The following is a 12,904-nucleotide window of genomic DNA, read 5'->3' as shown; positions in this document are numbered from 1 at the left end:
CATGGTCACCATCTGCCTGTATCAACACCGGTTATTGGGTCAGAGACTCTTTATTTAAAGACATGACATTTTCCAGGAGGTATTTGCACACCAATTGTGTTTTATGTCCTCCATAAGGGAGCCGCAGCCGCGCTGGTATGGCAGCTCTGAAGGATCATTTATCCCCGCTTTGCTCACTCTATCCATATGGCAAGTTCTTAATCTAGGCCGGGTATCCATTACCTACAGCCACACTCGACTCAGTCACTTTTTATCGCCTATCAATCAAGAGTGGCTGACGGGAGATGCACAAAAGCACAGCGCGAGACGCCGTTTCCAGCAGTGATTACTGGGAGTGATTAGCATGACGGATCCCCGAGGATTAGGACACAGCCTCTGTAAAATGTTTAGCTGGAAGAAACATACTGCCAACACATTATACAGAGGAGCAGCCATCCATGGTGCTCTTTCCTACACTTCTCTTGGCTTTACTGTGGTGTTATCACCTTGGAGTTTGGCAGGCAGTAATTATCACCTACTGTATATCTGTGTGTGTTGAGAAACACAGGGGAACAAGCCATGGACCAGTAAGTACAGAGGCTCTACAGCCCTCAGTCTATTTACAGTGAAGTACATCAAGGCTAATTAAAAAACGCTTATTCAAATGTGGTTACTCCAAGGTTTATGTTTAGGTTTACATTTAGCTACAGTACAAACCTAGAGCAGCACAGGGAAGTCAACAGATTAGAAAAGTACCACATGTCTTCCCTACACATGTTTTCTTAATATTGTATAATGGCAGGCTAGCTGTTGAATCCCATAATTACATAAGGATGAATACTGACTGTTATCATGACTGGCCTGTAGATATAATATCAGAGCTATTGCAATCAATCGATATTTTGGATGGAATCATGGTGTCCTCTGTCCCCCTCTCGGCTGGCCTCTGGTGGGCTTCAAACAGCTTACGGCGCCCCGCTTAATGAACACTGACAGCCAGGCCGGCTGCTGCCCTGCGGTTAACGCTGGACCTGCTGAGTCTTTCTCTTTACTGCAGCAGCATACCAATGATCCATGCTCCAGTTTATAGTCTGGTCCACAGTGTGTTTCACCACCATGCCCGGAATAACAATGCCTTGAGCCTTATTAGTGACTCTGTTGAACATATAAAAAGTTTGAAACGTGTTGTGTACCCATTACACATCTGAGGGGTTTTACTGGAAAACAAAGATGGTATTGTGTAGCATACTCGCTAAAACAATCAAACATATTGCAGTCACTTGCACACTGTATGTGATCCATCAAATCTTCACTTAAACTCTATCTGTATCGAAGCACACCAAGCAGTGGAGACTTAGACGACTTATATTACTCATATTTATTTCAGAATTACAGGGCTTGGGAATGAGCTATTGATTTTTCCATCTGGCAGATTTTGAGGAGAAGCAGTGCTGAGGTCCCTCTTAGCTTTGAAGCCAGAATTACAAGGTTCTTTGACTCAGGAAAAAATTCCAGTAGAGAGTAGAGACCACCCGCTGAAGAAATTTGATTCCCTTGAATGATAGATATCACCCAGATGACCATAGGAGTAGCACATTATAAAATATTAATGTCAGGTTGTTAGCTCTAAGTCCAAGCTGTTTTTTTTCTCATACCAAATGGAACAGCGCCACACAGTAGCTTTCCAACCCTTCCGGCTGTTGAGGGACCCCCCCTGCCATATTGTCGTAAAGGCTGGGCCTTCCGCCTGTAGTCACAGGGGACCCAGGACAGAGAAGAGGAATTATTTATGTGGTAAATGATTATAAAGATAAAGATAAAACGTCTTGTGTTGCTCCCCAAACACCTCTAGGATATAAAAGCAGGAAATGCCGCCAAAGAGGCAAATGACACAGTGTGGGCATATCATTGGCATGTCACAACTCGTAGTTGAATTTTTTTTTGCACAATAATCAGATCATGCAAAAAAATGCCAGGCTCGGAAAATACCATCTTCTTATCAATGGGTTGTAGAAGGTGTTATCTAAAGCTTTTACTTCAACAGTACTTGTGACTAAAGACTGTCACTTAGAGAAGCAAATAAAGTGAAAGAAAACACTCACATATGCTTTAAATCCTCCTTAGATTCTGTTTGCATCCAGGGTAAACCCCCTGTGGAGAATATCAGGCAGCTGCAGTGTAAACCAACAGTATGCTATTCTGCTGCTGTGCACAACAGGCCAGTCTCCATATGAAATGCAAATGGCCTAAACCATGTAATCGTCCTATCTACAGCCTGTTCCATATGCAAAACAAAAATAGAGCTTAACATGTGGGTCATATACACGCAAAGAGAATAATTTGCAATGCATTGTGAGCATGCCTTATGTACCTACATGGAGCATTTTGAACGTGTTAAATGAAGAGACTATAAACTGAAGCATGTTGGCAGTCTGGCTGAAACAGCAATGGTTTATGTTAGTTTACAGCCGGCTAGTCAGGGGAGCCTCTTCTTGTAGTGTGTACTGTATCAGTGTTGTTATAAAAGTTATAAATCAGAGTGAGGACTAGCAGAACAGCAGCAGGTCAAGATCTGAACCCGTGCCCTCCTCTGCTGTTGTAGCACAGCATGATGGCAGTTTTATCAGCTCCACAGAACACAATACATCTTATCTGACTTCTCTGAAATAGTCTCAGTTGTACAAAAAGTCATACTCTTTCAGAGCAACCAACAAGGTCCATCTAGCAAAAGAACACTACATCAGAGAAATGAGAGCTCTTGGACAAAATGTTCTTTAGAAAACACAGACTTGTATAGCAGCCAAGCTGAATGCTTTATCTGGGTTCTTTAAAGAGGACATGTTATAATCATGTTCGGGTCTTTGTTTTTGATGTTGGACTCCTATGGAGCAGCTAGACACAATTGACTAAACAGTAAACTATGTAGATCTTTAGGAAACGGTGCCTCTCCCCATTGGTCTGCCTTGCATTTTCAGCCTTCTCTCTAAATGCTCTGTTTAGGTTCTTCCTGCCCCTTGCACCCCTCCTGTCAAGCCCACTCATTTCTAAATTGGTCACCTTCCGTACCTCATTATTTGACGCTTTGGCATAGTTTAATACGACTATCTGACATTGTAACAACATTTAGCCTATAGGTCCTAAAAGACGGAGAAGCATAATGGGTTCCAGTGTTTCCACTAACATTATACAGGCCTCGCGGCCCCGCCAGGCCAACGGGACCCCCCGCCAGGCCAACAGCTGCCCAAAAAAAAAAAAAAAAAAAAAAAGTAAAATAAAAAAAAAATATATATATATATATTATTGCGTGTGTGCATTCCAGGCCCCCAGGACTGTGCCTTCTCCGAGCAGCCAGCATGGACATGTGGCCAAGCCATTGGTATTGCATGGTTGGGGGAGGAGCTTATTTTCATGCAGATTTCCCTGTCCACACAGTACAAGCGGCGAACAAGATTGTGTCTCTGCAAAAAAATTCTGGATATCAATCATAGGCTCATACTTATCTTTAGACCATATACTATTAAAATGAAAGTTTTCTCATTTCAAAACGCCACCTCAAGCGTTTTATTAGCCCAATGGCTTTTAACAGCTTTCAGTATGATTTCGCCAGGCTAGATGCTACAGAACGAGAATGATTCTACACCCGCCTCCAGTCCGCTACGCTTGCCGCCCTCTTTCTTGATAGGTCCATAATGCAGCTACGTCCATGCTACGTCATGCTTCCGGGCCGCATGGAATTTCCGGATTATGCTTCCTTGTTGCTTCTCTGCGCCAATGAGCAGCTTTCATAGGAATGAATGGGCGCAGTGTTTCAATCCGGTGTCCATTTCTTTATGTCCATGGTGACAGGACATACCTGTCTATATTAGGTCTTAGTGTTTATTGTATTTTATTTTCATATCCATGTGTTTTTCTTCAATAGTTTATATGACTTGTGTCTCCAAATTATTCCAGAAAATTGTTTTAGGCAGTTTTATATGACAGCTGTTTACAGAGCAATTTTTTTTTTAATCAGATTTAGCTTCTCAAAGTGCACTAGATTGATTCATTTAAGTTTAAAATGGTAAAGGTTTTCTTCCGCAGGGGCATGCCCCAAGACCCCACTAGAAGATACATTCTCCCCCAGTAGTCTCAAAAAATCCTGAGGGAAACACAAAATGTACAAACATACCGAATGTGAAGGCATAACCCTATGCCCTAATTTGTAGCGGGCTGTCAAAAGAGGCTCATCCATAATACGGTTAGTTTTGGTCAATTTCTACTAGAAATTTGGTATGCACGCCGCACACATATTCTTTATCAGCTTTTACCACCGGGCCTAATAAAAATTCAAGGGGAAACACTGGGTTCCCTTTAACCCATTGATGACTATGGCAATCTAGGATGCATGTCCTTAATGCCTGAGGGTTTTCTGAAAAAATAGTATGAATTGTAAAGTCTACCAAAACCTTAATATCTAAGCCTGTGTAGCACATAGAAACATGAAATAAAATACATTTAAAAGTTAAGGTTCATAGGTTTTATTTAAACATGCTCCCTTAGCGCTTACAAACCAACACATATTTCTAAAAATCGTCAAAATTAGATGAGTTAGAAAAATATTAAATATTGTTAATAAATAGATGCAATGTGTTGTGTGATTTTCGTCAGTAGTCTATAGTAGACCTTGATTCTGCGCATCAAACGCCACTAACTGTTCTGTCGCCGACATAGCTGGTGTATTTTTTTAATTATTTTGTTTTATTTTTATTTTTTATTTTTTTTTGATTGACATGATTTTCGGCAAACCACACAACCTTTGGGTGGTCACGTGGTCTTAAAAAAATCAACAAAACCCACCTCATGTGTATTTGAACCAATGACAGTGCATTCTATGCTGCGAATGCCATGAAAATTAGATAAAGTAATAATGCTGCGCGATGCAGCATCAGGCAGGAGAGCCAATGTGGCATCGCGCAGCAGCCGTCATCAATGGGTTAAAGAGGAAAGTGAGACTTTTGCTGAATGGGCATGATGCGCATGTGCACTATTCAATCTAAAAGGAAGGAAATGGAATGTGCTCTGCAATTTCTTGAATGACTTGTTTGCAAGTAATTGTTTGATGTATGTAATTTCAGCAGTCCTCTCAAGAAAAACACTGGAAAAGTATTTTGTTCAATTCAGCTACCATAGTTGCATTGATTGTTCCTGTAGCCTGTGCAGTCACTCATCAGATGTGGCAGCAGCTTTTCTTTAACACCATTCAGAGCCAATCTTGTATATTCCTGATTGCAGTGTATGGACCCAATCAAATGAACTAGGGTGCAGGGAACAGGTTTGGGGTGGCTGTGGCTAAGCAGGTAGTGGGGTTGACCACTGATTGTGGGGTCGATGGTTCAATCCCCCCACCTCCTGCCACAGTGACTCTGACTCCCTGGGCAAGAAACTGAACCCCAAATTACTCCAGATGGTTAGCTAGCACCCTGCGTGGTTGCTGCTGTGTGTGAATGGTTCAAGGAGAGGCAAAAATGAATTTAAATGAAAGCCTATGGATTTCTGATGGGAAGCAACCTCTGCCATCAATGCCTGAAAGAGTCTGTGCTATGGTGAATGCCACAGCAGTGTAAAGCACTGAGTGGTCAAGTACAACTCGAATAGCGTTATATAAGTACAGTCCTTTTAACATTAATTTAACAGGTGTCTAGGTCAGCATCCAACCATTTCAGTAGTTAAAATCAGTCTCCCCTAATTTAACATTTAAATAATTAAAATGTTTTCTTCATTGTGAAATGTGATAGCCAATCAACCAAACCATTTGTCAGGAAGAGGTGGAGTCAGTCAGTGCATCTTCATGCAGACTCATAATTGGGTAAATAAATGAATAAGACTTCAGGACTTGTAAAATGCATGTAAACACCTTTACCCCATCTACTTCGCACACAAATCGGCACATTAATGGACAAGCGAAGTCGGATAAAACACCTAGATAACTTGTTCATAGTCGGCATTCTATCTGCATGTATACAGGATCGCATATCGGAGTTTGCGTTCTGTGCTTGCTCAAGAATCCCTGCCGTGGATTTCACAAGGAAATGGAAGGAGATAACATAATAAATAGTAGAGTTGTTGATGGAAAGGAACCGTACGTGGCTCTATAACCCACTTGTTGCAACGCCATCTAGCGTAGCGGAGTCAGCCATGCTCTGGCGATTTCTTTGATTCTCTGAAAGGCCATGTTTAGTCATACATGTATAGGTTTGAGTGGTAAAATTGGTGTATGGCTTAATCCAATCTAGTTGTCCCATGGAAACGCACTGAGTGAGGCTGGGGGCTTGATTGATTGATTGATTGATTGATTGATTGCTACTAAACACTGTGACTGACCGTGCTGCTCACCCATCTACTGTAGGAACAGATAGAGGTGATGTGGGAGAGATGGAGAGGAGCTGGATGTTGTGTATTTCACTCCCTCTGTGAAAACCACTGGTGTTACATTAGGTCCAAATGAAAGAATGACTCCCGCTGGTGGTACAACAATTTCGGTGCCAGTGAGGGGTCTGCTGCTGCTGTGCTTAGTGGTTCTAGATGTAACAGTGTGTAACAGCAATTTGATTTCTTTGCTGCACAAAAAAGGACAGATATAAAGTACTGCAGCCTTTTTTAATTAAAGCATTATATTTCATTTCAGCTAACGGAGAGTTTCCGCCAGTGGTCACCAGCACAATCCGGATGCCGTTCAGACCAACCAGCAAGACCACGCCCCCTTCCATTGGAGACCGTTTGATGAACGTGTCCACCACACATTACTGTAAGTCTGAGCTGCTTGAGTGAAAACAAAGTGTGAGTGATGCTTGGATGGATGTCTTCCACACTGACATTTTCTTTGTCTTTTTCTTCTTTTTTCTGAACACTCTTTCACTCACGCACATCTGAATGCACGTCTGAATGGTGCACAATTAGTTTACACGTGCTGAGCATGGCACCATACATGGGGCTGCAACAAAGTAAGTGTGCCCCCTACCGGTCTCTACCAACGTCCACATCTGAGTGAGTTGTGCAGAGATCTCCTTTGACATTAAATGGAGCAGGACGGGCAGTTTTGAAGTGGAAAATTCTCTCTAATTTGTCTTCTGAGAATGTCAATGGAGTCACTTACACAGACTTGACATGCTCTGCCTTTTCGCTGCTTCAAATAGGTAAAGATTGCATGTCTGAGATGTCGATCACTCTTCAGTCTTGAAGACATAGCCTTCTGTTTGTCTCTCAAGGGTCAAACAGGGACAGGAAAAGATCAGACATTAATGTTTGGCCAGCTGAAGTGATTTGATGATCTTACAAGGGTATGCATTGAACTGCAGCCACAGGCTTCAACAGCTCAGTCTACCAAGAAAATCTTTTTATATTGAGCAGGAAACATTTCATACAAAGTATCTTATCAAAAGCTATTTAATAAAAGGGAAGTTTGATATCGAAATGTAGCTGCAAGGGCAGCGACACAAAGGTGATTATAATGTGCTTGTACTAGATACTAAAGCCAAGAGAACATACTTATATCTCCTGATGGAACTTGGAGATCACATTGCTCTGGCCCTTGTTATTATCATAGAGATTAACTCATTGGGGGGAAAGAAGTTGAACTTGCACTTACACCTTGGCCATTTCAAAGACATAACATTAACCTTTTAAAAGTTAGTTTTTTATTTATGGTCTGTTAGTTCACAACACTGCACCCCCAACCCCGCTGTCGTGTCTTTCTGTCAGCACTCGCTCTGATTTTATTCTTACTCTTACCCTGACTTTTAAGGTGTAGTCAGCGATTCTGAAAAATGCTTGTCACCAAAGCACTTTGTGTGATCAAACAAATGTTATGTCCGCACAATCGGCTACCTGTACGTACTGTGAGTGTGCGGGAAAAAAATCTGTGTGTGTGTGTGTGTGTGGTGCGGAGCATGGACATGGAGTGACCATAGTGACTAACTATGATTGACGGATTTGGCCAATCAGAAACAGTGTTTGTCATTGAGGGGCGGTGACATCAGTCAGTCAGAGCGTCTGCAGGAAAGTTAAATTTTTCTTCTCTCCGAGTCATCGGAGCGTTCAAGTAGCCAAAGTACTAGTATTTTACCGTGCCTACTAGTGTTGCCACCCGTCCCGTTTTTCCCAGAATTGTTCTCTTTTTTCACCAGCTGTCTCGGGAAAAAATAAATCTCTCCCGGGACACAATTTGTCCCGTTTTTTGGGGGGAAATGCCAAAACCTCATTTGATTTCCTTCGTTCAGTAGTGAAGGCCGTTTCACACGGGCCGAGGCGTTTGTTGCGCCAACTAATGCATTCTCAATGGAGAGGCGAGCGGGGCCGGGCAGAGAGAAAGCAGCGCGTTCCGTAGTCAGGCGGCACGACAAGCGGGCAGGGGCGGTCTCAACGATCTCGGGGCCCGTTTCAAGACCCGTTCAAGTGTGGGGCCCCCCACTTTTTTTTTTTTTTTTTAATAAATAATGCTTGTGCATGCTCCCGGCGAAAATAGAAAAAAAGATTGTGGAAACCATTTGGTTCATATACGGATTATGAGATAATGGGCCCATGGGCCCAGACTCTTAAAGCCCCCCCTCCCCCTCCCCCACTCCTCCCTATCCCTATTCAACAGATAAAGGGTGGATAGCTACTTTTTATGAACAGTATATAATTTACACATAGAAAGCTTATTACTGTAGGTGTGAGGGGGCCTTCAAGGCCCCTCATGAAGCCCCTAAAACAGAGCTAATAATGCTTTAGTTTTGCACTTGCTTTTCTATTATTCACCTACTAGTTGAGGGGCCCATGATGATTTATTTCCTTATTTTAGGCGATACCTTTTTGGACCCTGTTATTGACATGAGTGACTGAGCTCTTTGACAATGCGACATGTAAAGTTAATATCAGTATTTCTGGCTTAGGGCCCCCCCCTGAGCCCTTGGGCCCCTGGGCCTGGTTGCATGCAATTTTCTTCTCAAAGTGCACCAGATTGATGAATTTTACTTTAAAAGGTTGCATTTTTTTCTTCCGGGGGACCATTCCCCCGGACCACCCTACAAGGTCCAGGGTTCCCACCTCAGTCTCCTTATATATCCTACTGTAAAAAGCACTGTAGGTGTTTATGGTTATTATAAGCCATTTGCATTGCTTTATGCTTGCGCTGATTAACAGCCGCGGTTGGCGGATTGTCACTGCAGATTAACGTGTCACCTCAAGTTAATAATGTGCTTTTGTCTATTGCTGTTTTCACGGTTTTTGAATGGTGCGTGGTGTTCTGGCCGTGCATGTAGTGATTTTAGCAGATCAGCGCCGAAACAACACACTCACCTGCTTCCTCCACTATCGTCTCATTTTGCACCATTATGTTCCTGCACACGACTGAGGTGTGTGTGTGTGTGTGTGTGCGCGTGTGTGAGTGCGTGAACACGAGATTAACTATGGTGACAGAGTGTATTCTTATGTTATATTGATGGTTGTGTAACAAAGATAAGGCAAATCATGTTTGCCTTATCTTTGTTACACAACCATCAATATAACGGAATGCAGTGGAATCCGCCATTATTTTGGTGAAATTCAGTTTCCAAGGCAAAGGGAAACAACACGGGTGATATTAAAGCAGAACTAGGGAGCAATTTTGTTTTGGCGACATCTAAAGGCCAAAATACTGCCGTGAAACGTTTTGCCAAAAAGTGATCTTGATAACAAGCGTTCGCCAGAATTGCCGACTGCACCTTTAACCTCCATTCTCTCCTTTCTTCTTGGCTTTGCCCTCATCTCCATATATTCCACACTCTTCTGGCAGCAGTCACTTTCATTTCTCAGCACTGTCCCACTGCGCGGCCTCTCACTGCTGACTCATCACTTGCTTTTGGGGAGGAAGTAAAAGAGTCAACCTTGATGAATTCGCCTCCCTTTCTTTCTGTGATTACCTCTCCTGATGGGAGGGGAACGCATCGCTAACCTCCAAATGAGCTCCGGGCCTCTTTTCTTTCTCTGGCCATCCCCTGTATGACAGTGTTTGTGTGTTTATGGGTGTGTGTGACTGACTAAGAGTACTAGTGTTTTTCAATGTATTTTAAAAGAATAAAACAAACTTAATACAGTGTCACTGTGCAACACAATAATCATATTTACACATGTTCATGTATTATAGCGTGATGTGAAGCAGTAGCTTATTTGAGCACACAGATTTCCACATCAAGGTGTTCCACCTCCGCTCATACGGCACCATCATTTCATCTACTGTGTGAAGTAGATGAAAAGTGGCATCAAATCAAAGACAGAAGGGATGGGGACACAGATTGGTTCTTGAAAGTAACTGACAGCACATGCTGGTTCCGTGCAGTGACATGAGTTTTGGCCATTCCAATGCTAGCTAATTAGCTACGGAGATGATATGTGAGTCTGTGCTTTATTCGTTACTTGTTCATAAACACTTCCTTGCAACAATCAGTTGGCTAGTGGTTGTTACTCTGGGTTTTGGAGGGGCAGTATTAGTCACTTAAACAGATATGAGAGCGATAACGAGCAGTTCCTCTCAAAACAGCCTTTGGTAATTAATTGGACTATTGTGCTCCATAAGCTTTGTACTTAGCATTCAGATCCATTCATGGGGTGTGCCAGCCCTGATCCATCTCGCTAATGGTCGGCCCAAGGAGGGAAACTGTCAAAGGATAAGGAGGATCCTGTTATAGACGCATGGAACAGCATACACAAACAGGCTATCACATGTATGTATTGGTCTTATTTGAAGCGATTCACTCTGGATAAAAAATCCAAGAAATAACAGTAATAGATCCCCGAGTTGAAGGTCTAGCAGACATGAAAATGCTTTCAGGATTTATAGTACTTTGGGACTGGATTTTACAACTCTGGATAGTTATTATGGTAGCAATTATTATTAAAAAAATTACATATTATTTTACCTTTTGTCACGACTACCACACCATTCAAAGGAAACAGATAGCTGCATGTTCTCATATCTTACTACTACTGACCTCTGAATGATGGACTGCCATTAGGTCCCTACATACTCGCTAGATAACGTTCACAGATGTGCACGCGGACTGCTTAGGTATACTGAGTTTGGTCCATGCATGCTGCTGGAGATATGATTGACACAGCCTGCCTGTTAGACACTTGGGTATTTTAGCTCCACTGTATTAAGGACCGGTACGGACGGCCATTCCTGCCAACTGCAATACTACCATTCTTATTTTTTTTTAGATATTTTTGGCCATTTTTCATGCTTTATTGATAGTGTTAAGAGACAGAGGTGAAATGGGGCAGAGAGGGGAGTGAAATGCAGAGAACGACCGCGGGTGGGAATCGAACCCAGGTCTGCTGCTGGACCCGGCCCGGGGGGGGACGCCCTACCAACTGAGCTAAGGGCGCCCTGGGCTTATATTTTTTTAAGATATTTTTAGGCTGTTTTAACTTTTTATTAGACAGTTGAAGAGTAGAGAGTGCAGAGTGAAATGGTGAGATAGAAGGGGATCACACGTGCTTTCCACGCCTATAGGGTGCGTGGTTAAAAATGTTGGGCCACACGCGCTCGACCGAAGGGTCTACATTTGTTGGCGGATGAATATTTTTACATAATGCGCCCTCTCAATCGCATTATAGATAAAGACTGCCGGGAGCTTTGCCATCTGTGTTACAATCCAATCAAATATTTTAGTTTGTATAAAACTTTGTCTTTCTCTCTCTCTATTTTTGACTCTCCCTGATGACAGATTATAGCAATGCCCCTTTCTTTGAAGGAGGCCAATGTTTGCTATGATGATGGCATGCCACCGTTGGCAAGGTTCAGAGAGAAAGGAGATTGGCATTGTGTGTGTGTGGGTGTGGGTGTGTGTGTGTGTGTGTTTGTGTTTGTGTGTGTGTGTGCGTGTTTGACAGGTCTGAGGGCTGGATGAGTTTGAACACTGCCTATTAGAGATTGAGACAATCATCTGTGAGAGCACATCTTGTTTTTGTTGGTACTGCCAAGTGCTAATCACTGAATGGCTCATTACGCCACTTGGGCGGTGCAATAGTTTGTGTTTGTGTGATCGTCAGTGTGTATGTGCTCATAAGAAGAACTCACATTGATGGATCAACAGGATCGATCAGCTGGGTTTAGAGTGTGAAAGCAAGCACACCTCAGGGAGATGGGAAAGAGAAACTTAACAGAAGACTGTGCTATCTCCAACACCAGCAGCTCTGATTTCAAACAGTCAAACTCACCCTTCATACCAAGGATCTCACTCATCTCAGATAGCTTATTCACTTGTCCAGAACAACTTAATTAAGATTTAACATTCAGCTCTTTACCTTCCCTCCTTTCTCTTTACCTTAAAGCTGGGGTGGAGGATTTGGGGAGAAAATGGCAGTTGGGATAGAGATTCGAATCCAAATACCTCAACCGCTCCACTTGTTCACTTTGGTCCCTCCCTGACACGCTCTACACCAACAAAGTTGTGCCGAAGTGAAATGACAGTCCCAACAGCCAATAAGAACAGATAATCCGAGCCTCGCTCTGATTGGTCAAAGTGTACAGCTCATGTTAACTTTGACCAATCAGAAATCATATACCCCAGCTTTAAGTGATTTACATCTGAGAATAACCTATTAACAGTTTATGTATATTAAGTAATGTTCCACTGGTGGATATATTTCCAGTGGTCTTAACTCTTTTTACCTTGTTGGTTGTTGAAAATACTGACTTGAGTGATCAATACTCCTACTGTAATGGAGCCAGACACAACTCCAACAACAGTGTTTATTCTTACAGTAGCAGACAGTGCATTAACTAAGATACGGCTAAACTCCAAATCCTTCTATTACCATAGTGGGGGTTTAAAGTGTTTTTAAAAGTATTGGCTTGCTTGAAATTGTTTCTGAAGGAAACATTTTACCAAACTCAAAAGAGAGTTTGTGGAGAGGCAGAGTGGCT

The 12,904-nt window shown here is 42.6% G+C and overlaps 1 protein-coding gene across 1 annotated transcript in view; it reads left to right on the top strand.

Annotated features, from left to right (window-relative positions):
- Window positions 1–12,904, top strand: part of LOC307262039 (ALK tyrosine kinase receptor-like) — a gene marked incomplete at both ends in the record, with an annotated part of 348,028 nt that overhangs the window by 293,879 nt on the left and 41,245 nt on the right. Inside the window, one exon of the mRNA XM_080042775.1 lies at window positions 6,644–6,763. Coding sequence (XP_079898901.1) covers window positions 6,644–6,763 — 120 coding nt within the window. The remainder of the gene's footprint in view (window positions 1–6,643; window positions 6,764–12,904) is intronic.

This window comes from Ammodytes marinus (genome assembly GCF_949987685.1).
Source record: "Ammodytes marinus genome assembly, chromosome: 15".
In the NCBI taxonomy this organism is placed as follows: domain Eukaryota; kingdom Metazoa; phylum Chordata; class Actinopteri; order Uranoscopiformes; family Ammodytidae; genus Ammodytes; species Ammodytes marinus.
This window is presented reverse-complemented; position numbering and strand designations above follow the sequence as displayed.